This window comes from Aythya fuligula, chromosome 3 (genome assembly GCF_009819795.1).
Source record: "Aythya fuligula isolate bAytFul2 chromosome 3, bAytFul2.pri, whole genome shotgun sequence".
NCBI classification, from domain to species: domain Eukaryota; kingdom Metazoa; phylum Chordata; class Aves; order Anseriformes; family Anatidae; genus Aythya; species Aythya fuligula.
The window spans coordinates 11,842,361-11,866,895 of NC_045561.1; the positions used below are offsets into that span (position 1 = coordinate 11,842,361).

General features: G+C 48.8%; 1 protein-coding gene across 1 annotated transcript; it reads right to left on the reverse strand.

Moving 5' to 3' along the window:
* Positions 1-874: 874 nt before the first annotated feature.
* ARHGEF33 (Rho guanine nucleotide exchange factor 33) lies at positions 875-22,592 on the reverse strand. Its single transcript, XM_032185578.1, has 15 exons — positions 22,571-22,592; positions 19,606-19,655; positions 14,033-14,197; positions 12,501-12,622; positions 11,487-11,629; positions 10,640-10,699; positions 9,183-9,398; positions 8,471-8,600; positions 7,790-7,922; positions 7,203-7,286; positions 6,325-6,408; positions 5,469-5,617; positions 4,416-4,601; positions 2,798-3,551; positions 875-1,012 (listed from the first exon to the last, which is right to left on the reverse strand). Exons 1-15 carry the CDS (start codon positions 22,590-22,592, stop codon positions 875-877), a joined length of 2,436 nt encoding a protein of 811 aa, XP_032041469.1.
* Positions 22,593-24,535: the final 1,943 nt, after the last annotated feature.

The window sequence follows — 24,535 nt, forward strand, 5'->3', positions numbered from 1 at the left end:
CGTGTGCTCGGGCTCGTAAGGTGGTGCCAGGTCAAAAGAGAGTTAGCAGAGAGTATTTAAGATGTATTGCGTACGGGGAGCTGGTTGGCTGCTGCAGTGTCTGTATCGATCCACCGTGGGTGTAGAATGGAGGAGAGTCTTTGTCTCTTGTGGCAGGCCCTGGTCATCTGTCTCCAGCAAGAGCGGAGATCCGTACAGGAAGAGGCAAGTCAAGAAACAACAGTGCATCGACTAAAAGATGGAGGAGGATTTCAGGGAGTGATGCAAGTCCAAAAAAAAGGGGTGATGCTGATGAAGCAGTACAAAGCCCAGGTGCTTCAGCTGATGCTTGTTAGTCTTTCTCAAAACCAAGTGTGAGCCGGCCTCCTGGAAGACATCTTTGATGGTGGTTTTTCTTTGGAAAGAGGGTAATTTCAGACTTCTGGCCAGGATGCCAAGGCTGCAAATGCAACCCCTTTGTTGTGGGTGAGCCCAAATTAGGCCAGGCTTGTATTTGGAAGAGCGAAGATGTGTGGCAAATCAAGCAGTGTTGAGGGATGAGGGGGAGGAGAAGAAGATAACGGGGTTTGGCTCAAGCTTTCCAAAACTCTGAGGAAAGTTAAGTCAGGCAGGGGTAAAAGCTAGCAAGTTCCTGTGCTTTCTGGACCTGCTGCCTGAGCTCTGCTCCAACCCATAGCCTGGCCCTCCCCTGTGCTAGGAAGAGCAGGACGCGTTTGTGAGGCAGTCGTGACAGTCTCCTCTCCCCCACCCCTCCGCCTACTGTGTTAGTCGGGGGACATCTCGGGGCCTCGCTGTCTGTCTCCACCCTCAGGGACCTGGGGAAGCACTGCCGCGCTTAGGCTGTGGCCTGCCTTTTATTTTTTTGGGGGGCTGCTTATTTCTTTTTGAAGAGCTTGCGGAAGGAGCTCCGGAAACCCCCCTTGGGCTCGTGCCGCGGGTTGTGGTCGCTGAAGGATGTTTGCTCATTGTCATCCTTCTGGCAGAACCTGGTGTTGTCTTCTGCATGGAGCTCCTAAAAGGGAAAAGACAATTTAACCAGTGTTTGCAACCTCACATCCTTGTCCCCTTTTCCTTCTCTTTCTCTCTGTGCTAGGAGGGGCCTGGTGGGTGAGGAGGTGCTGGCAGGGCTGGGAGACAACACCGCTCAGGCCTCTGCAGAGAGCTTGTTGCTGGCTCTGTGAAGCTGAGGCGTTGGCAGAGTTGTGGAAAAAGAAGCACTGTTAAAAGGAACTGGAGCCTTCTTTGTTAAGATTTTCAGTTAGGGGGTCTTACTAGCCCCTTTTTACTACCAACAAGGGAGTGAGCCAGCATGGAGAGTTGAAGGAGCAGCTCCTTCCCACCCCCTCCTTGCTTGTGAGCTCTCTTTACCCTAGGAGAGGGAGGCTTCCTGAGCTGCTATGGTGTGAGAGATGCTTCTGTTGGCTCTGTTGCTCCCTGATTTTATATTGGTGGGGCAGGGAGCTTTGGTAGCACGTATATTTTGTGGTAAATGTGCCACTAAAAGACCTCTTCCACTTGCAGGAGAGTGCTGAGTTCCCCTCAGAATGGCGCTGGGCACAAGCCCCTTTTCTCCAGTTCTGCCCACAGTTGCCACAGCGGTCTCTATTGCTCTGTGGGGGAGAGCATGTCCTGCAGTTTTGGACTAGCTACATCCTACACCCTATGTACCATCAGGTACCATCTACGCCCTGCTGGGGGCCATAGCTCTGTGCAGGTGAGTGCAGACAGCTCACAGGCTCTTGTTTCTGGATGGGCTCTGTCCCTACACCTCTTCTCTCTCTGCCTCATCACCCTTGTTCTACCACCTTCTTCACTCACTTGGGTTTTTTCTTCTCTTTTGAGGTTTCCCTGCTGCATTTTCAGTCAGGCCATTGGAGCTTTCCTCCCATCCTCATCTGCATTTACAGCCTCCCCTGCAGCTTGCCTCCTTTCACCAGGAGGGTGTTTCTCCAGGCGGCACTGAAGAAGCTAGCTAAGCACTTCACAGCACCCTTGGCCTCTTCCCAGGGAACTGTGGAGGGTGTGGGGCCTGGATATTCATTAAGGGCTTTCTCCCCTGTCTGTGGCAGCCCAAAACTGACTGAGCAGGCACTACAAACTACAGAGACACTGTCACAGCAAGATCTAGTCCCTGAAAGACCAGAATGCTGCCTGCCATGCCAGTGGTTGTCTGAGGGAGAGGGACACCATTACTGGGCTCTATCATTTTTTCCACAGACTTTAGCATGGCTCCATGATCCACGCGACAAACACAGGCAAAACAAAACCATGGACCAGATGCTTGTTAGTGGCAATGGGCTGAGTTCAGCAGAGCCAGCTGAGAACCTGATGCTAAATCCCTTGGATCTCTTAACCCAGCACCTCCTCATAGCAGGTAAAAAGGCACCTTTTTAACTGGGTGCCACCCTGTAGCGCTCATTTCGAATGGGTTTGCTCACACTTAATGACCCTAATCAGGTAGAACGTTTGCTCATGGGGGAAGCTCAGTGACAGCTAGAGGTACATGAGAGGCTAGCTCATCTCAGGGGTTCTCTGTCTGTCACTCAGCCAGCTGTGTGCCTCATGCCCGTGTTTGGCCCCGGGGTAGTTGTGTGTGAAAAGGAGCTGTCCTGTGTCTTGTTCCCTCCCTTGGGCACGTACATGCAGATGAGGGCTTTGAATGTGTGGATTTGGAAGCTAGCTTGGCAAGATCTGCCCTAACTGTATCTCAGATCTTTCTCCTGCTGCTGTTGCTGCTTCTGCACCACCACGTGCCTTTTTTTTTTTTTTTTTTCTCCTCCTATTTAAGCCTCCTTACTTCCAAAAAGCTCTGTTTTTCACCCGCTCCTCTCTGTGGGGGGAAGTAGCTCCTTTGGGAGCTTCGGGATGAGGCTGAGATCATGTGAGGCTGGACATTCCTCTCCTGCTTCTGCTGTAGCCGGCTCCCACTGCTGCTCCGTGTGCTGTAGAGTCTGGAGCTCACACCCTCGGCGCTCCTCGGCAGCTCCTTCAGAGACCTGCTCAGCTGCTTGCCTTTGCTGTGGAACATCTCGCGCTTGTAAGTACTGCTGCTGACGGGGGTACAGCTCTTAGGCAGCGGCTGTAAGGCATGATCTGTCCTCTCTGGTTCTGACGTGAAGTTAACAGGCCTGAGGAAACAAATGTCTAAGCTGGACTCGGAGGAGGCTGGGGAGCAATTCTCAAAGAGAGCGAGGTTTTGGAAGGCATCGTCTTCGTAGGGGCCTGGCAGGGTGAACACCTCTCCAGGGTAGTCGAACTCTTCGTAGCTTGGTGCAAAGTTCCTTGCATCCTGCAGCAGCTCCACAGAGGTCCTGATGGCTCTCTCCGTGTTTCCCACAGCGTCGGCAGGTGGTGCTTCGTACTCCATTTCGGGGATGGATTGTAAGGGAGCTGTCAGAGCCTTGAGTTCTTGCTCCGTGAGCTGAGAGGATGCAAGGATATTCTCTGGCCTCTCATGTTTTCTGCTCTCCATTTCCCAGTCAGGGGGCTTCACAGCCTGGATGTTCTCCATGACAGTTGGCTGGGGTTTCTTCATCTGGGGCATCAAATGCCTTAAAAATAAGAAACAAACACACATACACACACACACACACAAAACAAAAGGAAGTGGAATACTGAAGGATGACAGAGACATCCCCCTTCTGCCCCACCCCATTTTCTTGGTTTTATAACCCCAAAGTGTTCTCATATCTTGGAGGAGAGTATAACAGAGTTCCCACTGATTTAAAAAATAAATAAATAATAAAATGCTTGGCTGGGTAGGCAGGATCAAATTTGCAGAGGCAGGACTGCTTATCCTGTAGTTTTGGCTGACTCTTGTACTCTACACCACAACATGGACAGAAACAGAGAGGAGAAGCCAACTGCTGCTTGTCTCTCCTGTTCAACTCCATTCTGGATTTTTACTTTCCTTCCCCTTTTTTTCTGTAATGTAGGGACCATGTCTTATTTTTCTGTGGTCTGATTTTCATTTCAAGTGGTTGAGATCCCTCTCTTGGGGTGGGTGACCCTGTCCCCAGGGGTGTTTCAGGACTACTTGGAGAGTTCCTGCCCTCCAAGTGTTCAGGTAAGCCAGCAGAGTCAGGGGAGCTGTTTTTTCCCCACCTCTGCTGATGAGGTCCCACCCAGAGCTGTATTGGGTCCCCAGTTTGAGATGAATGTGGGGAATCTGGGGAGGAGCCAGCTGAGGCTCCCAAGGCAGCAGCCTGGAGTGATTGAGAGGGGAGGAAGGTTGGTTTGGGCAGTCTGATGAAAAGGAAGCTAAGGTTTGATCTAATAACGCTACCACTTGAGGGATGCTCCAAGATGGAGCCAAACTCTTCTTGTCAGTGTCAAATAATATAAGAAAGCAGAAAGGCCCCAAAATGCTGTTAAAAGGCTACTTTAAAAGCCTTCTGCTAGGATAATAGGCTTACGGGGTTGGCGTGCCAGAGGAAGGTGCTGGTGGGAATGACTGGATTGCCTCTTCCGAGTGGATCCCGCTGTCCCGGATGGAGGCCGCGCTGGGTGTTGGAGAAACCTCTTGGCTTGTGCACTGGGAGGTGAGTCCTTTGTACAGCTTCACCAGGGACGACCTGAGGGAGGAGAAATCCATCGTCGTGCTAAGAAATAAGGCAGGGAATGAGCACGAACGTGTAGAATCACAGAAAACAGGGCTGGGAGAGTCCTTAATACTCCCGTGTTCCTCTTCCCACCCCAAGGAAAGACCTATTCTACCTAATCTGTCCCAGTCAGCAAGGAATCCTGCTTTCTATCCTATTCTCAATGCCTCTCTTGATAGCAGTCCCTCCCCAGCAATCTGCTCCAGCCCTTTACCACCCTCCGCGCTGAGAAGCTTCCCTTGAAGCCTGATCCTGTGCTATGCCCTCAATGACTTCGATTTTAGTAAAGTCTCCTGGTTTCAGCAAAGACTCCTGAACCACAACTGGAATCACAACTGAAGAATCTACATTCAAGGGTTGTACTGCCACATTTCACCTCAATGGTTATGGGAGGCATTTGTTTCCCCCACCCCCATCCCTCAGTAAAATAAGGTAGTGCTGTTCTCTCCCAGTCTCTTGGTTAGCCTGTGCAGGGTTTCAGGCCACACGCATGGTGTTCAGCAGGGCCCCAAGCTGCTGAAGCAGCTATGTCCAAATATATTCTCCCACTGGGGAATGACTTTTCCATCAGTTTAAGGAATCAAATGCGGTGAAGAAACATGTGGCTGCCATGTTTAGAAGGATTAAACTGAATTCCCTTTCGCTCTTAGAGTTAGGTGGAAGGATCCAGCCCAAATCTAACCTCAGTTTGAAGAACAAACGCCAGTAGTGGGCTTTATTAAACATTCATATGAACAGGGCTTTGTTTTATTTCAGTAGAGCAAGGTGCCCGTTGCTGTTGCCTGGGACCTAAACCCCATGTTAGCGGGCTGGCCCCACACCTCCCTTTCCCTGGTGATTGAGAAAAGGAGCTGATGTTGTGCTTACTTCTTCAGCTTTTTCCTCTTCTGTATCAGCAGGTCTTCGTTGCATTGGAAGAGGAGGCTGTAGTGTGAGATGAAAACCCGGAGGCGCTGCACACACACCAGCAGCAGGTAATAATCAGGATGCTCTTGCTCCGTGAACTTCAGGACGTTCTGGGGCACAGAGGAGAGCAGATAATTTGGAGGGTGCCCTAACCCTTTCTGGGGAGAACGTGCTATTTGGAACCATAGTTTAGCACTCTGGAGTGTACATGGCGCTGCCCTGTGCATTATGGGAGCTTTTCTAGGCAGCACCAGTTTCTGAAGGACTTGGACAGGGCCTGCAACCTACTATTCCAGTGCAAATGCATGAGTAACTACCATAAATGTAATCGTGGGAGGTGTGGGTGACTAACTGGTTGAGTTTAGCATTGGATAAATAATTATTTTTCTTTGCCTTGTCTTAAATATTTTAGTACAATTCAGATTGCCTTCCTGTGTACTGTTTTTAAGCAGTCTTTACATGGGAATAGTTGTTTACCCCTAGCAGCCTCTAGTCCTCTCAGTCTTTAAGCTAAAAGGCAAGTGGATCACTCAGCAAAGAGGCCAGCTCTGATACAGGAGTTACAGAGCTCTTGGTTTCCTAGGGGGAGAGGTTGGTTCTGTGAGGGCAAGGCGGTGAACTGGCAAACAGATGCAAACTTAGGTAAAAAAAAAAAAAAAAAAAAAAAAAAAAAAGTGAAAATGAAGTCGTTCTCAACTTGCTTTTCCTCTGAGCTAGCCAGAAGCCCTGGAGCCGTACATGCCTGTGTACGGGCTCTGAGTTAAGTCATGCCTTGTCATAAGGATTCAACAAGACAGTTTCCATCCTGGGGCCCTACCTGTAGGTGAATGAGGTATTCAGGGATTCGCTGGACTATATGGAAGAACAGAATGTAGAGATCAGATTTGATTTCTTCTTCTACCTGAAATAGAGAAAGCAACTTTGAGAGTCTCTCCCACCGATAAAACATGTCTGCTTCCAAATAATTCTGGTCTCTAACGAGTGCTTTACCATGAGCAGTCATAACAGTTCACAGAAGTACACCAGCTGTGTGTGCAAGAGTGGTCTTCATCCTTCTACCAGCATTAGCAGGGGGCTATCTATGGGGGGCACTCAGCCTGATAAAGCAGGGGTGTGTGTTTGAAGTGTGCTAGTCAGGTTTCATTGAAACCCCAACTAGACAGTGTTGTTCAGAATGGAGTCCCAAATGGAACTGAACTGAGATTGACTTCTTCAGGTGTTTTTAGTTTAAAACAAGAATCAAGGATGAGACCAGATACCTAAAGCTGAACAGTACAGACTGTTTTCTAAAGTACTGACTGTCTTCTCTTCTAAAGAAGCACTTTAGCACCTACAGCCTCAGATCTGGTGTCCCTGTTTGGACAGGTCCTCTGTTTTTCTGGAGTCTTTGTATTTGGCCAGGACAGGTCTGGGTAGCATGTGTGTAGCTGGGCTTTCTAGGAGGTTTTTATCTGAAATACCATTTCATGGCACAGCAGAAATGCAGTTTTGGTTACACACAGTGGTGAACATGTTAAAGTTACTTTTTGTAGGTGCAAATGCCTGTCAGCCATGGCAACATTCAGGAAACTGGTATTCAGTAACAGAACAACCAGATGGGCAGAAAAGTCTGGTCATGGGAAGGCCTAACAGGAAGAAAGCCAGGCATGAGTGGTGCCATTACGTGTCGGTGAAGCGGGAAGGGAGTTTATTTACCTCCTTCAGGATCACCACGTGGATCAGGGAGATGCATTCTGGCAGGTCCCTCAGGTAAGCAACATAGTAGTCCAGAAAATTGTTCTTATAAATGAGGAAAGAGCAGAGGGGGGAGAGAGAACAAACGAACTTAAGAGAAATATTTGGTCATAAAGCCAGCTAGAATGAAAAACTGTTGATACCCCTCTGATCACTCCTGGGAGCTCATCAGTGCAGAAGAACTGCTAACTGTATAAAGCTTTCAGGGCTCAGGACTTTTTTTTAACTCACAAGTAAGAGAATGGCTCAGCTGTTGAGTATAGTGTATTAAACTTTGTAGCAGGTGGGAGGGGTAGGGAGTCTGAAGAGGTAGAAATTTTTCTCTTATATATGAGTCTTAAAACTCATAAAGCGTAAGATCAGGATTCTACACATCCTTCTAGGAAAGGTCCCACTGTGGGTTGGACAGGCTGGAAGGGCGTTACCCTAGCCACAGCTCCACAGTCCAGCCCTTCTACTGAAATGTATCCTGGCTTGCCCATGGGCCATCATTCTGCTAAAACATCATATATTAGTAGCAGAAGAGTCTAGAAAGGTTTGTAACGTACCTCATCGTTTGTTAACTTCAGGAAGATGTCTCCTAGGATCCCTTGGCGTGGCCAGCTCAGGACTCGCTCCTGGAGAGCATGAAGTAAATCGACGTGCTGCTGGACCAGGTACCGCAGGGAGTTGGGGAAGAAACTGGAGGGAGACAATATCAGACCAGTTACAGGGAGCAGAAGCTCAGCCTTAAAGCCTGTACTGCTGAAGTTGGCATTCAGATGGTCAGCATGGGCTTGCTTTACACACAGGTACTATTAACTTTTTTTTTGTTGGAGTCCTGATTGCACCAGGAGGCTGTTTTGGCTGCCGTGTGCATGCAGGTACCCTCTCCCAATTGAGTATTGTTCAGTGTTTTGAAGGTTTCTTAGGCTGACTCTCCAGTTTGGTGTGTAGTTGACTGGAGCTGTTTAAAACTGCTAAGCTGGGTCAGTCCCACAGGTCTTTATCAGCATGTAAATACATCCGTATGTCTGTATATATTGATACCTGATTGTAGCTACTGGCCAGGGGCTTATTACTTAGAGTCTTTAATCACTGCAAAAACCTCCCACTGCCTCTGATGTTCAACTAGAAAAAAGCTTTGCGTGTTTAAAGGTCTGTGTGGATGAAAGAGAAGTGGTAGAGAGGGTGAAGCAGAATAGACCGAAGAACATTCCCCAGAAGAGAGAGCACATGAAACAAAGTACCTTCTCTCTTTGGTGCTCCTCTTCACATCTGGCCCTTGCAATGTGGCCTTGATCTTCAGGATCAGGGAAAGGTTGATGACATATTTCCTTTCTGACTCCAGCAGCTCCAAAGCGATGTTCTGCCTTTTGGCTTCCAGAAGATAATGGTTAAGTTTGAAAAATGGGGAAATGCTGGCCTCAAGGACAGCCTCATGTTAGAGTACGTTTTCCCTGGTGAACTGACATTAAGTCATGAAAGCAGAAACTGCTGAAAATTAGATCAATGTCTTGTCTCCATGTCAGTTTTACCCCAAATACAGGATTCTAGCCTCATGCTACAGTGTGCAACAGATATGACTGAAGTTGCATTGCTTGCTGAGAAAGCTCCAAAGCAAATGTGTTCCGCCCCGTGAATTACACTTTCTTCTCCTATATCTTAGGAAAAAATTAAAGCTATCAAAGGCAAAACAACCCACACCAGGGATTCACATCCAGTTTCCCACAGAAGTTGTATTTTTCACCTGTGTAACTAGCTACAGTGTCCGCAACCCCACTAATACCCTGAACCTGTCTGGTCTTGGAAAGGGGAACTCTTGGAGACTCTGAGGCATTCCCTCCCAGCAGGGAAGATTGGCTTGTATGTCTCCATCTGTAAAAAGCAATCACCAGCTCACACCAGGTGTGAGTGCAGCTTCGAGCCTCTCTGGCCTCATTTTTTCCCCTCTGCCCTTACCAGCCAAAGAGGGTTCACATATAATGTTGTCAGCTGAGCTGTATCTGCTTTGGCCCATGTCTTTCCCTCTTTCTGGTTGCTCTTTGGAGATGTACTCGTCTCCCCAGTCCTTGGTGTCCTTGGGCTGCTTCCATACCGTTGATGGCAGGTGCACCTTTGACTGGCCATCTGTTGTCAAGGGAGGCTTGAGGCTGTCGTCTGTCTCCAGGGTTGGTCCTGCAATGGGAAAGAGCTGCATGGGTCATGACATCTTAGTTGATAGATTATACTACAGCTGGTAGATGACCTGGTTATCTAATGTGCTGGATGGGGAGCTTGAAGCATTCTCCCTGCTTTGCAGGTGCTATAGCTTTGTAGAGTTAATCTACAGCTATAAATGGAAGTGCAGTTGGCGAGCACTTCTGCAGAACCAGGCTTGCACTCCTCCATCACTTATTTTCAGACCAAACAAGGTCCAAAATCAGGTACAAGTTAGAAAAGAAAAAAGATACATTCCAAGTATGGTTGCACTTCAGGGTTTTGGGATGCTTAAGGACTTGTTAATATTACAAGCTTATTGACAGGTATTTTGGAATACAAAATATAAGTAAGATTTAAATGCCACTCTTAATAGATGTAAACTGCCATTGCTCTTAAAGCTTTCAGCAGCGATTATATAAGCAGCAGCAGGACTGATGGACTGAGGCTATTACATCACAGAGAATGTAGGAGAGGGTGAAGTGGTGCCACTGGTCTGGAATTGCTTTAATGCAATTTAAGTGCAATTTAATGCAAAGTTTGAATTTGGGTTGCAATGAACCATCTTCTATAGCTTTGTTCTTTTTTTATAAGTGGATTCTAGCCAAAGAGCTGTCCAGAACAGTGAGTGCTTCAAGTGAACAGTGCAAACATCTGACAGTTGTTCTCATGTGTCCTATTGCTGGCCAGGATCCTTAGCGTTCCTTTACTAGGGCCTTCACTAAGTTCTTAACCTTTTTTTTTTTTTTTTTTTTTTTTTTTCCAGAGAAACTCCTTTGCTACTATTCAGGCATGTCTATGAGGAATCTGGAAGCTGGTGGGTGAATAATCAGCTCACCAGCTCTACTGGTGTGTAGCAACTGCAAAGACCATCTTTTCCCAAGTGGCAGGATGGCTTTCAATTATTTTTTGTCCTATCAGTGAGCTTTGACTTTTCCTTTCTGCAAGGGCACTTAGAACCTGCAGAAGCAGCAGAGAAAGTTTTTGCCTGCTGAATATCAGTGTGTTGCATTGTCCATCAGTTATTTGGCACTTCAGGCTTCTGGATTTATCTTTATCATACTTGCAGCTGAGATGTAATGGGGGTCCATGGCAAAGTGAAAGCCGTGCTTATGAAATGCATGCTCTGAAAGCATTACTTAATGCAGTAAATTAAGTGCTCTAAATCACTCAGTCCTACTGTATTTTGTTTGTTTTTTAGCAATTCAAGATTTTCCTACCTGGACCTGCTACGACTTTAACACTTCCGTCTCCTATTGGCATGATCCTGGTGTCAGACACTGTTGAAGAGCAAAGGGAAATGTTACGAGGGAAGATGGCTGTAAAGCAGGTTTCTTCCTGCCCAACCTGGTCTGTAAGGTTATATCTTCTACTCTTTCATGGTTTTGGTATGTGAACACCCTGTTAAATCCTCCATGGAAGAAGAAGCTACTCCTTACTGTTGTGGCTTTTCCTGCAGTCTTTGTTTCAGTAATACTTGCAGGCAGGCTAATGTGGGGTCCCTGTTATGCTCAGTGTTGTGTGACCTTGGAGCCTGAGCAGTCCTGGCTTGTCCTTGCTGGCAGTGATAGCACCAGCCTGGTGTGCTGATGTACCAGCTCCCATGTCCCCTTGTCAAATGAGCCACTGGTGTGTCCCCTTAATGACACCAGATGTTCTGTCAGCCCAGTCCCTGTGATCCTCCCTTCTGTGCTCTGCTCCCTTACAAGAAAACATCTCCACAGGTTGTAGCGTTTCTGTCAGGGGCTTCTACTTGATTGGGTGTTTGTGCCACTAGCATTTCAGGGAAGAAGCTCCAGCCTACTTCCCTTTCCTTGGAGGAGGCAAGAAATGACTTTTGGAACAGTTTTCACAGGGCAGTATCTCCTGAATCCAGGCCAGCGCTGAGGCCATGAGTTACTGAGACACAACACTGAGGTACATGCACAGACCCAGGAGCTGTGCTGCACTCCCATTCTCTTCCTGCTGATGACACCTTAGTAAAACATGGTGTCCTCTTAAACCAGTGACCTTTTCTGGACTCTTTTTCCTGAGGAAGGCACTGTACTTGCCTACTGTCTTTCCTACCTTTTTCATAAGTCACGTTGTGCAAAAGGCTTGTAAAATCTTCGTTGATCATCACAGGTTCTGGGAGGTTAATGGATCGAAATGGGCTGCCCTGGAGAGGTGTAGGCACTGTCTGTGAGCTGTGGTCATCCTTTTGTGCTCTTCTGTACAAACACAAAGAATGGGACAGCTGGAAAACAGGAATCCTCTACTGCACTTGTGGCAGACACCAGTACAAGCACAGAGTCAGAAGTAGGACAATTCCAGCAGATACTAGGAAAGGAGTTTGATGCATGAAGTTCATGAGCAATGTTATAAAGGTAACTTCAGTGCTTATAGGAGAAGGTTATTTCAGATCTGCTCTTTTGCAGAGCATATTTTATCCAATTAAAGGGCTTAATTAGCTCAGGGCCTAGCCTAGATTTGGCTAGCCAAGTGCTTGCACCAAGTCAGCTGTACATCTATCATCAAGAGGGAGGCTAATCAGGGCCAAGGTGGACGAGCAGTCTGCCTCCTCACAAGCAACAGTGCGGCCCAGCAGTGTGCAAATGTGCTCCAGTGTGTGCCTGCTCAGAGCAGAAAAAGCTGGTGACAGGAAAACAGATCGTGGCTGCACGCTCAGGAGCCTGCTGAGTCCTGCACGCTCGGCAGAGGGAGAAGGGAGGGGAAGCTGCAACACTGTTGTCTGGATGGGGTTGGCTTTGGGATAGCTTTTAATGGTGAGGGCTCCTGACTTACAATTGTATTTCTTCCCTAGCAGGTCTGTTTGTTTCACCAGGACCTGCTTTCCCTGCAGGCTGCTGGGGCTGTTGCTGCTGGAATCCCACCGAGGTGTTGGTGTTTATCTGCTGTACGTGCTCTATGGGGTATGTGTCTAAAAGCCAGGGGGAAATTAAAGGCTGGAGCTTCCAGTAACAATCAGGATTTATGTACATGTCCAGCTAGGAAAAGACTGAGATGAAGTTGTAAGGAAATGAGCAGAACGGACACCGCTGCTAATTAGCACTTCTGGAGCCCTGGAGTTCAGGCCCTTACTTAGCTTTCACTTTCCGTGATTCCCGCCTCTTCTCCTGCTGAAGCTGCTCAATTTTCTGTTGCATTTCCTCCTGCTTGGCACTGATTTCTTCAATCATTGACTTTGCATCGCTGAGCTCCTCCTGAGGAACAAGCAAAAGCACAAGCATTCCCACTGTGCCTGTCAGCCTTATAGAGCACGTGGCTGGTGTGGACTGGAGGTGCTTTGGGGTGCTGCAGGAAAGTGTCCCTGTGAATTTTTGTCTCATGTCTTTTGTTTCAAGTCTAATGTGTGTAATACGTGCCATGCATAGTGTGGCAATGCTTGATTTGATCACAGGAACATGAGATCCTGTGGTTAAGGCACTGCTAGGAAATGGAGATGTAGGGCTTCATCTGCTAACAGTTAAATTAGGGCCTGGAAGCTGCCTTTTTAGCCTGATTTTCTAAAGAAACGATGCCTGCTGTAACCTTGCTGTGTGTGTGGCTCACTGACAGCATATCCTCCCCATTGGCATCCCTCAGGCAGTTTCAACCAAGCCTTGTGTGTACATAGCTCTCTGATGCATGAAGTCCCTGTAAACCAGAGGAGAGGGACTTTACCTGAGCGAGGAGGTGGCTTCACCAGGAGTTTGTTTAGACAGTATAGACATGAGGCAGAAGGAGATCAGCTTTTGCCACTCCTGTTGCTTGTGTCTTGGTTTTAAAACCCTTCTTCCCCCCATATCCATGCCCTAGATAACCCTGCCTCTGGCTGCTTTGAGACCTCTGCCATGTGCCCTTACGTTTCCTGCTGTCTGCCTTGCTCAGCTGGGCCCACGGGGCTCCTCCTGCTCAGCACCATCCACCTCTCCCCATCCCAGGGACAGCAACGGGTTTTCCTGGTAAGCAGCCCGCTTTAACTTCACAAGGTGTTATTGACTCAGCAAAACCCCATGGGGAAAACTTACCATAAAAACAATAAAACGGTTCCTCTGCCTGCCTCCTCACAGGCAGCCATCCAGTTTCTGCGTGGAGATGCTGACTGGTTTAAAGTGCACATCAGGCCCCCTTGCTAGGCTCTCTCCCCAGTCCTTTGTCTTTATCCCCTTGGGCCAGATCAAACCAGGCTGCGCTTCCTCCCAGCCGTGTGGGAACTCAACTTCAAAAGCTTTAGGGTTTTGTATTAATTCCCTGCTCCCCAGCAGCTTTGATTCCTGCAGGAAATGCAGGAGACCTGACCTGGGGAGAGGTATGGCACAGCGACTGCCTGTGAACATGCTGTGTGCCTGCTGTGTGTGCAGCCCGGAGCAGGGGTCTCTCGTTCCCAAAGCAGCAGGCAGCACTTGTGTAGTGGCCCCTCACGAAGGCTAAACACACCGGGGCACATTTTACACTTGGGTTAGGGTTCTGGAGGGAAGATGCAAAGCCAGAGGAACTGCAGCAGATACATCTGAAACAACTGCCCATTCGTTTTCTTTGAGAGCAGGAAGGGTTGATGGAGGCAGAGGAAAGCTCCACGCCACCCGAGCTGATGTGGCAGGTGTGCAGCCCCCTGCCAGCTGTGCTCCTACCTTGAAGGTGTTGAGGGAGTTCTTCATCTCAGCCACTTTCTCTTCCATGGCACAGCGGCAGCTCTTGACCTTCTCCTCCAGGGCGTACTCGCCATGCTGGATTCGCGACAGCTCCTGCATTGCTTCTGTGAAACCCGCCTTCAACTCAGAGGCTAATGCCTGCAACTAGAGGAACCACAAACACGGTGGGCTCAGTCCCTCCTCCCAGACACAGGTGGCTGTGTCCCCAAGGGTCACCCGTGGCTCAGAGTGGCATGAAGGCTGGGTGTAACCCCTCCTGTAAGCTGCTGTCCTCTTTCTCCTCCTCCTGTTACGGCTGGGAGACATGGGGGGAGGTTCAGCTCCTGCTGCAGTAAGTGGCAGGAGGCGTTTGACTTGGGCAATCCTTGTGCCCCTTTTTGTACCCAGAGTTTTTCCAGCCCCCGCTGGCAGGTTGCAGCCTGTCAGTCTCCAGAAGGAGGAGACAGCCTGAAACACGCCAAGAAGGGTTTTCAGTAACAGCAGGCAGATTATCAATGCCAAAAGCAGCTGAGCAGTCAAAAATGTGAGAGTTTTTGAGCAAGACCTCCTCCCCTATACACTTGTGGGGCTGGTGCTCTCCCCGGATAGGTCTAGCACCTCCTCGCTCTCAGAGGGCTGTGGAGCAGCTCTGTCCTTTATCACTGCGCCCTTTACAGGGAAAGAGACAGCTCTTAACTTGTGATGGGGAGGGAGTGAGGGGGTTTCCCCTGGCATGGACAGTGTGCCCACTCTCCCTGTTTTCTGTCCCTAGAGGCTCTGGTGCTGCTGGAAGAGCTCCCAACCTAAGCTGGAGGCAGCCGGTTGACAGCTGGGCGAAGCAGGAGACAGAGCGGGGCGAGCCGGGCTGGCACAGCAAGCAGACGAGGCAGGTTTGGAGGTGGGCAGTGAGGGGACACAGGCAGCTTGCCAAGCGGGGACACCCTCTTCAGGGATACCTTGGGCCAGCAGCCCTGAGCTCTGCCCCCACTGCTGTGAGCAAGGCGCTTGTTCTGCCTGCACAAAGCCCACGGCGAGGTCGCGGCCCAAGGTGCTTCGGTACCAGTGGTTTTTTTGTGTGTTTTTTTTTTTTTTTTTTTTTTACCTTTACAACAGAAATTCGGCCTAACATCTGGTTATAAACTGAGTCCAAAACTGGAGCACTGATGGTAAGAGGACAGCCACCCCGGGGAACTCAGGCGCTTGAGTCCTGTAAATGGAGCAGAGATGGCTTCCGATACCTCGGGGCAATGGCATGCACCATCCTCCTCTGATCAACACCAACAGCATCTTTACAGAGGGCGTCTGCCTGCCATCCCCACTCCTACCCCAGTGCCTACCCCACAGTCCCCTACACGTTCCCAGAGCTGCCTGGGCAGGAGGAGCGGGACTGACAGGAGCTGGGATGGGGTGGGGGGAGAAGAAGAGGCTGGAGGTGGGGGCAGAGGACATCTTCCCTCCTCAGGCAGTCATCTTTAACTCCCCAGGCCAGCTGGAGCTCCAGATCCCGTGATTCAGCCCCTACACAGTGAACGCCTTCCTGTGCTGCAGGAATGTCACAGTGGTTGTCACCCTGTGAGCAGTGAGTGTAGCCTGGAGGGTTAGAGGAGCTGCGTGGAGCCATGGCTGCTAGGGGAGGCAAACCACACTGCTTCTGGTATCCGTGCGTTTACCAGCGCCTAGCAAGGTGAGTCAGATGGCCCTGGCATCATCAAACATCCTAATGTATGTGCCTGGAGAAGCAGAGGGGGCATAAATTACTGCAGCTGTGCAAAATGTTAATATTCCCATCCCTGCTCACAGGTGCATGCCAGTCCGTTAAACATCAAGCTTATGTTGCCGAGGCAAAGTCTCTCTGCTAGCCTGCATTGGGATTAGGCATCATATATTTTCCTCAAAGTGAAAAGGTGTGATTCGTCAGGTCTGGTTTAGAGATCTGCTTCAGGGTGGAGACTTTGCAGCCTCCAAGTGGAGGCAGTCTGGAAGCTGGCCCTAGAGATATCTACATTCGGGTAGAATAGGCTCAAAATGAAATGCTTCTGCCTGCAAGCCTGGCTGTTTCCTCCTCAGATGCTTCAAGAAAGGTGCTAATCTAGACAGATCCTCTCCGAAGCGTACGGGGTGATAGTCAATGTACATCTAGAGGCGTCAGTAAAAAATAAAACAACTGCTAGGCATCAGCAAAGTCAACAACAAAAAAAGGACTACTGCAGGGAGTTCAGTGGCCTTGTGTGGCAAAGCCAGAGTTCAGGCAGCCGAAAGAGATTTGGAGTACAGACTGGACAAAAATATCCCCTGTGTTTCAGCAAATGGTCACTTTATTTGGGGGCTCACTGCTGGCCAACCTCTGCTTTTCCAGTCACCTTGCTAGCTTGGTTCCTTTCTGTGTCCTGCAGGACACTGCTCTGGGTCTATCCTGCCAGGGACATTCTTCCTTGGCCCCAGGCGGCTGGCAAACAGCTATTTCAGATACAGAAATGCATCTTACATTTGCATTTCGCTTTGCCATGGATGGATGAAAGCAGCAATATCAATCAGCCACACCTGCCAGAGCTTGCGTGAAGTCCTGAAACCCTGAGAATTCCCTTCTCTGCTGCCTTCACGGCTTGAAGCATAGCTAGGAAGCATAAACAGTCTCGCAGCATTGCATGCAAGTTTCATCCAAGCTTGAGTGGAGCAATACAGGAGCAACACACCCTTGAACTCCTGCAGTGTAGTGCTTCTGCACTGGATTTTAGGTTGAGCTCGTTCAATCCCATGGGCTGCTACAACAAATGGAAGCTGTGCAGCATTGGCTCATGCTGATGTTCATGCTGATGTCTTGCCCAGATGATTATGCTTGCAGAATGAGAGAGTTCACTGGTCTGTTGTGAACTCTTGGAAAGTCAAGCCAGGTCAGTTTTCTAAAGCATCCTAGCATGGAAAAGTGGCAAGAGTTTAACTGTGGTATGTTACCTGGTTCCAGCTATTCATGGGAATAAATAAAGTTGAAGAGGAACACACTTTAGCAGGTTAATTTGAACTACCTGATCCCTAGAGGATAAATGAATCTGCAAGGTCACAGTGCATCCTTAGAACCTGCCCAAAAACTGACACATGCCTGTTCCCAAAACAAAACAAACAAAAATATCGGGAGTCCTATTTACCTGCCTTCCTTTCCCTCAGCTGTGTGAAGAAAAACCCTGGAAGTGCTGTGCTCTGAAAGGTAGCTGTGCATGAGGAAATGAGGGAATCTCCTCCTGGTGTTGCATAACTCAAAGGACAATGAGCAGCAGTCGCTTGTGATCTTTAACTTCATCTCCAACCCCATGGGAATGTGAACTCTTTGTAGAGTCCCAAAGGGAAGCAGTCACTTCTCACATGGAGGGGGAAACCATAACCACGTGGAGGAAGTGGTGGTGGTTAGGGGGAGACGAGAAGGGTGAGATGAGAGGACAAACAAGAACCATTTCTCAGCATGGTCTTGGTTTTTACCTTGGCAGAGTGAACTTAAAAATGCCTGTGAGATCTTTGCTGAGCCTCTCCTCCTGTCTCAGCTGCCATGCTGTCCCCAAAGAGGGGAAGGAATGGATGCTGCTTCCAGGACCAGAGGCAGCAGAGCTGCAGAGCCTTGCTATCTTCCCTTGGCAGGTGCCAGCAATTTGAGCTGTTTAAAAAAGATGGTGACTACTGCTGCTGCATAAAGCTCTGTTCAGACTTAAAGGCAGCCCAGGGAAGAAGGTTGTGACTAGGAGCTGAGAATGGCTTATGGGTAGCATGGCTTGAGATGGAAAACAGATGGAAAATGTTGGGAAGCAGCCTGAAAGCCTTGGTGAGCTGGGCTTACTGTGCTAGCTGCCACTGGGAGTGCCCACATGGAAGCAAGGAAGCCTTTGTTTTCATTAGTAGTGGTGCCCACACATCTCCCCCAGCACTAGTAGAGCTGTTCTCGGCTCTGTGTCTTTGAGGCAGCCCTTGGCAGCTGCCTAGGGTCCTTACACTAACACTGCCTGCTCGCAGGGACCTTGAGCTGACTGTCAAAACCAGTAGAAAATGGTTTCATGATAAAGAAGTATTGCCCAGGACTAAGTCTACTGTTAGAAATATGTCCCAGAAGAGAGCAAAACCTTCTGTGGCAACAAAGGAGTACTGTCTGAGTTACTTCCCAGCTTACCCACTGCCCGTCACTTTGCACAGCACCTGAATGTGGTTAATTGGAAGCAGTTACCATTGTTGAGGGCTGAGCCTTATCTGTCACAAAGTCCAACACTTTCCACAGTGATGTGTCCACATCTGATGTTTCAGAGTTGCATGAGGTATTCTCTTACCAGAGAGCAGCAAATATCCAGTACAGCTGCCCCCTGTGATGTTTGTCACAGGCAGCACTGCTACAGCCAAGTATTAGGGAGCCTCACCACGCCTCACAGTGGGAAGGCAGCAGATTTATGGCTGCAGGCAGCCTGGCCCTAAGAGTGTATCCACTAGAGAGAGAGGTTTCCCAGCACGCTTGTCCTGCAGCTTGCAAGCTTTCCATGCACGTTGGGCTCACTGCACTGGGCTTTGCAGCAGCCCAGCCCAGTCACATCTCCTTGGAGCTATCCGGATGGGGAAAGGGGATAAGGCAGGAGAAGCAGTGCCTTATTCATGGCAAGCAGCAGCTTCTCTGTTACAGCGCGGGGCATCCCCGAACTGCAGCCACTTGCCAAGGTGCACTTAGGAGCGACTGGGGGCAGCAGCGTCACAGTGGTGATGAGGCTGGTCTCAAACAGCCAAGGTTTCCAGTTCAGAGACGTGTTCTTCTATCAGAGTACACTTCCAGGTTGAACTGGAGCAGGGTTTAAAGTGCTCAAAACACCACCACATTTCCTACAGCCTGGAAATGCTTAGGAAGTATCGCTGTGGAGACACTGACCCTGCATCCTCCAGGCAGGGTGCTCCCTGAGCCACGATGCAGGCAACCTCATCGCATCCACAGTGGCTGATTGCAGCCAGAACAACAATGCCAAGAGCAGCTACGGAGCCTTGGAAATCCTGATCACCAAACGCAGGGTTTCCAAGCTCTGGGCTGAGGACCCAAGCAGAGGCATGCAGCAAGACTCAGTGCCTGCTGAGCTGCCCTGGGCCTTTGGGCAGTAGCACCCCGTGGTCCGAGGAGCCGTGAGGCTGCCAGGATAACCCAGAGCCCCCAGGGGACTTGGTACCACACCGTGGCAATCACACATCTTTGCTCCTGGGACAGTTCAGTGGGTTTGGAGAAAGCTCATCAGAGCTCAGCCATGAAATCTGCCTCCGGCTCAGTAAATCGGCATTCTCTAATCAGTGCTAATGATGCCAGCTAGTTAATTAGCTGAGCGCACAAATCACCTGTCTAGACACAAGTGGTTGTGAGCAGGGAAATTTTACTGGAGTGTCTTTTAAGATGAGGCTTGAGACGTGATACGTGTGACATTTGTTCATGCAGTGTGTGCGTTTTAGATGCCCTGTTCCATGTAAGTGCCTACATTTTTCCTTCCACTTAATTTAGCTTTAACTACTGGCTATCTATTAGTAACTCTTTAAAATCTTGGAGTTATTTAGGGCATTTTGCTCATCTTTACCTGGGAAATCTGTGTTGCGGGGGTACTCACAGGCACACTTTCAGTCTCTCCTGTGGGAATAAAGAACTTCAGTCAATTAAAATGACTTATTATGGTTGCTATAAATAACTGGAACAGAGGGTTTGAAAGTCCCAGTTGGGGTACAAATCAGTTTTAAAGGACTCACGTCTCACTTTAGGAGGTGTGGACACTATATAGTTTGTCAAATAAACTGCAGCTGTAAAACGGGAACGGCTCAACTAAATCAGATGTTAGATTCACCTCATTTGCTGCCCTGTATCTGTCCAGAACTGATCATGCAAAGGAGTGAGAAACCCCTTTATGCCCTGCCAGAACTAAATTGCCCCCTGGAAAGTTCAGTTCTGTGTACCAGCCTTCAGTAACAGAGTTTTCCCATGAAGTAGCTTTAGTTCTCTTCTGCAGTTCTGCAATTGTGAGATTTTCTTTTCATCCCGTGCTATTTGGACTTATTTTTATTATCCTTCTAAAAAGGCTGGTCTGGACTGTGTATTTTAAGCTCTAAGTTATATTTTTGTCACAATGCATTCCAAGCAGTAACGGTGTCTTTCGTAACATCCGAAAATGTATTTTCATTAGTTCTAAATTCCTGTTTTCTTGTGGCATTGTGATTCCCACCTGATCTTGTGTAATGGGGCTAGGTTTAATGTTTCTGAAACAGATTTAATTCATGGAGGAGCTTTTTTGCAAAAGCATTGCTGTTTTGCAAAAGCAATTTGGGCACTGCAGAGACATTATTTCTAGGTATTACAGGGATTTTGATTGAAAACAAGTATATATTTATTATTTTCCTCTTCTAACACTGTCTCTTCTATGCAGAAACCCTCAGTTATCCACCAGAAGTTACTGCTGGCTGTGCTGCACGGGCACTTTGAGGAGATTGCAATTTGATTACCATCGGTTCCCATTTTATTCCCTGTGTCAGGCTCTGTCGGCCTTCACCTCCCAGACAATACCATGCCACCTGGTTCCTCATCTGCATTGCCTCCCCCCAGTAATATCAGTTCACAAGGTGAGTTTTCTCTTGCCTCCAGTAATTTCCTTCACCCCTCTCTGCTGCCAGACACCAGTGTGGCTGGTGACCCCGTGCCTGATTCTGGGGGCAGCCAAGCTCCCTCTTCCCGTGCTGGCTGCAAGTGCTCAGTACCTTGCCCATCTGGGCCATCAAAACCACAGAAATTTGGTCCTGCAGAGGCTTGAAATAGGTGCAGGGAGGGTTTTAAGTGGTTAGTAAGTCCATGAAGTGGAAAGTTGAAGCCTGGAAGTCAAGAGCTTTACAAGGCACACCTACGTTCTGATTACTTTGCCCCTGAGGGGGAATATGGGTTACTGCCAAGGGCACCTATGCATTGGCCCTATTCTGGTCTCTAGAATTTGTCCTGATTCAGAGGAATGTAAGCAAATTCCCTAGTGACTGGAAGAAGGGAGAGGCAGAGGAGGAGAGGCCGTGTGCCCCTCTCTGCTCATGTGCCATTTGCTCCTTGTGCCAGTCAGTCTTGTAGCCATGGGGGTTGGTTATAGGGTCAGGCACTGACCCTCCAGGGAGTGTTCCCCAAGGTTCTTCCTGAGGAAAATGGGACAGCAGGCTGACTGGGAGGAATAACCATCACCAGCATTGCCTGTTGGTTGGGCTGTTTGGGGTCAAACCTGATCAGCCAGCTCTCACCAAGTGCCAAGGTTCATCTTTTAAATGACAAGTTGTTTTTATTTTACAGGTTGGCCCTTCAGGGTCTGTTTTCAGATCTTTTTTTTGTTTGTTTGTTTGTTTTAGGCAGCCTCATGACCTGGAAACCAACTTTTGGCCTGAAGGGAATGATGAAACTTTCTTTGGATTCCTGGAGTTGGGGCTTGAGAAAGCAGCCAGTGTACTTACTGTAAGAAGACTCCAAGGTACAGGTCTGTTCTGATGTAAAAGTTAATGCTGGAGTCTTACTGTGGGGGTGGTAATGACTGACCCAAAAAGAGCACGAGGGCATATTTCTTAATTAATAGCACAACACAAATCAGATGCATGGAGGACAGGGGGCTGCTCTTTCTGCAAAATGGTGGGCATATTGGTTGCTTTGTGAAGAGTTGGAGGTGTCAGGTGCAAAGGTGTAACAAGGAAGGGCCACGGGCTCTCTCTCATCTCATTTTCTTTGTGGTTTTCAAACTAATAAATAATGCAGGGGGCTTAAGCCAGCCCTGTAGAAGTCTGCAGGGATCTTTCATTTGGTTTTGGAGATGGATCAGTCTGTAACATCCTCAGACACACTCAAAGCAGGAAAGTGCAACTGAGAAAGGCCAGAAGAGTGGAGAGGAACTCTGCTGCTGTGCTTTTACTTCTCACCTTTACCGTGTGTGAGCAGAAGCCCTCTCTGCGTGTACCCAGCCCTACCCAGCTCATCTCTGCAAAGTCACTGCCAGGAGCTGGAGCAGAGCGTGGCTCCCTCACAGCTGGGAAGCAGGGGGCTTTGTGGTTATCTCCCAATTTCTGCAGCGAACATCTGCAGCCCATGGGGGCACACCAATTAATTGGAAAAAAATCCTTGAGTTAATTTCCTTTTCAGCTTGCTACAGTGCAGGGGCTTAGGTACACAGACCTAATTTAGTCCAATTAGAAGAAGAGTAATAGAGGAATTAACTCTTCCATTACCCATGCCATGAATGAATGTTGGCACCACCAAGCATCTTTTAAGAGGGCTGGAGATGATCCAGGCTCTCTCTCCTGAGCTGGCAGCCGTGGGCACTCCTGAAGGCTGCTCCCTTTGCTCTTTGTTAGCTTTGGGAGTTCCTCAGAAGCCTGGGATGTGGCACTGACACGAGCAAGAACCCCTTGCAAGGTTGCCACAGCTAAGAGGTGTTTTTGTGGGGCTGGTTGGTGGCTGCCAACATGGTGTATGAGGGCAGCTTTCTTCCTAACTTTCTCTTTCATACTATCAAGAAGTGAAATTAGAGGTTGCTTTACCTTCTTGTTTGTTTGAATCCATGGCTGCTATGGGGTGTGCGTCCTTGCGGGGACTTCTGTCCTCACTCTGGAGGGTTCTGGCTGGTCACTGGGAACATCCCATGGCTGAGAGTTGCCCACATGTGAGCCCTGCGCTGGGTCAGCTGGTCTGAACCCTGAGTGCAGAAAGATGCAGAAAGGATTTACTGAGCAGGGATGCTCAAAGTTCAGAAAATGAGAAGAAGAAGGAAGTGAGAGGGAATGAAGCATCCTAAAGGTTTGTTTGGGTTCGGTGCCTCCACAAGCAGGTTGGGCTGCCAGTACAAACATTTCCCTCCCAGCCCAAGGCCAGTTGTGCTTATGTGGATGGTGACTGGAGCCCTGTGTAATTCCAGAGACTACTCGCTCAGCACGATGCTTCGTGTTTGACCACAGAAGCAAAATGAGATGTATTTGAAAAAGTAAGATGCAAATAAACATCATTCTGGATGTTTGTTCTCTAGATCAGAGAACCAGCTTTTTGCGGTGTGAATGATCACCCAAAATGACCCCCAGGCTTGGGTTTGGGCTGCAGAGCTATCGCCTTCGTAGTGCTGCTGCACTTTTGAGGGCATTGTACTGCCATGCCTGGTTTCTCTGGCGGTTTTCTCCCTGACTGGTAGTGGGGTTAGGACCTTGGGAACAGTCTTAAGGTAATAACTTATGAGTGATGCAGCAGAGCCCCAGAAAAATGGATTGTACCAGCTCAGACTGAGCGTGGGCACTGCCCCACGTCCACACCTCATCTCCCCAGGGTTTAATGCGAGTCGCCTTGTGCCCAGCCATACTAGGAAACCAGATGTGGCACAGGAGTGTGGAATAATCTCCCATCTGGGTTCCCGTTTGACGTGGATATGCCCAAGGCTCTGCTGGCAGCTGTTGTGGTCTGGAGAAGCCTAGGGTGGTGCTTTCAGGGAAGCAAGCACAGAGGAGGGCACGAAGCACTGAAGCATTAAATGGGTGGGAGAGGTGCAGGAGATGCAAGAGAAGCTCTGGGAGGCTGTAGGAAATGCTGCCGAAGCAGGCATTTCTGGTGGCAGCCAAGGCCTCTCTTTCTGAGGGTATGATGAGGACTGAAAGCGTAGCGCTGAAGGGACTTGAGGTTTAGCATCTTCTTGAGATGGAGGATTAACGCAAGGATAAGCTGCTTAATTGTAGGAGGGCTGCTTCTCAGGACAGGGGAGCCTTTCCTGACTTGTGAGCAAAGGTGAAGGGTCAGAACTTCAGGCTTTGGGTGCTGCTGTGGGCTTTGTGAGGCAGGCAGGGAAGGCTGCTAGGTGGACACCTGGTTTGCAGTAAGGTAAATGTTCCAATTTATTAAACCTGGTTTCTATCAGCTGATAGCATAAGGATTATCTTTTGGTTCTGAAGACTTCTAGGCTCATGGCAGAGTTCAGATGGAGTCCCCTGACTCCCTGCTCAGAGCAAGGCTGGCCCCAAAGCTAGATCGGGTTGATCAGAGCCACGTCAAGTCATAGCTGGAGCATCTCCGAGGATGGAGACCTCACAACCTTTCTGGGCCTGTCCCAGGGCAGCACTGCTCCCCTGGGCAAGATATTTTTTTTCCTTCTGGCCAAGTTTTCCCTTTCTGCAGCTTGTGCCCACGGCAATTTGTCCTTTCATTGTGTCTGTGAGAAAAGCCTAACTGTCTCCTCTGTTACAAGTAGTTGCTGATGGCAGTAGGACCCTCCAGCCTTCCCTTTTTCCCAAGCTGAATAAACCCAGCTCCATCAGCTTCTCCTGTGCTATGTGCTCCAGCCCTCTTTAGTGGGGAAAAAAAGTCTATTTTTTTTTAGGTACTCTAAGGATGGTAAGAATGTTATTTGGTTCCGAAACAAATAAATATGCTGCTGTTTTTGAAGTAGCTAACCCATCCTTTAGTAGTCTTGAGGACAAGGTTACAAAAAATTGGGTCTCTTAAATGTTAAAACAGCCTTTTAACTTCAC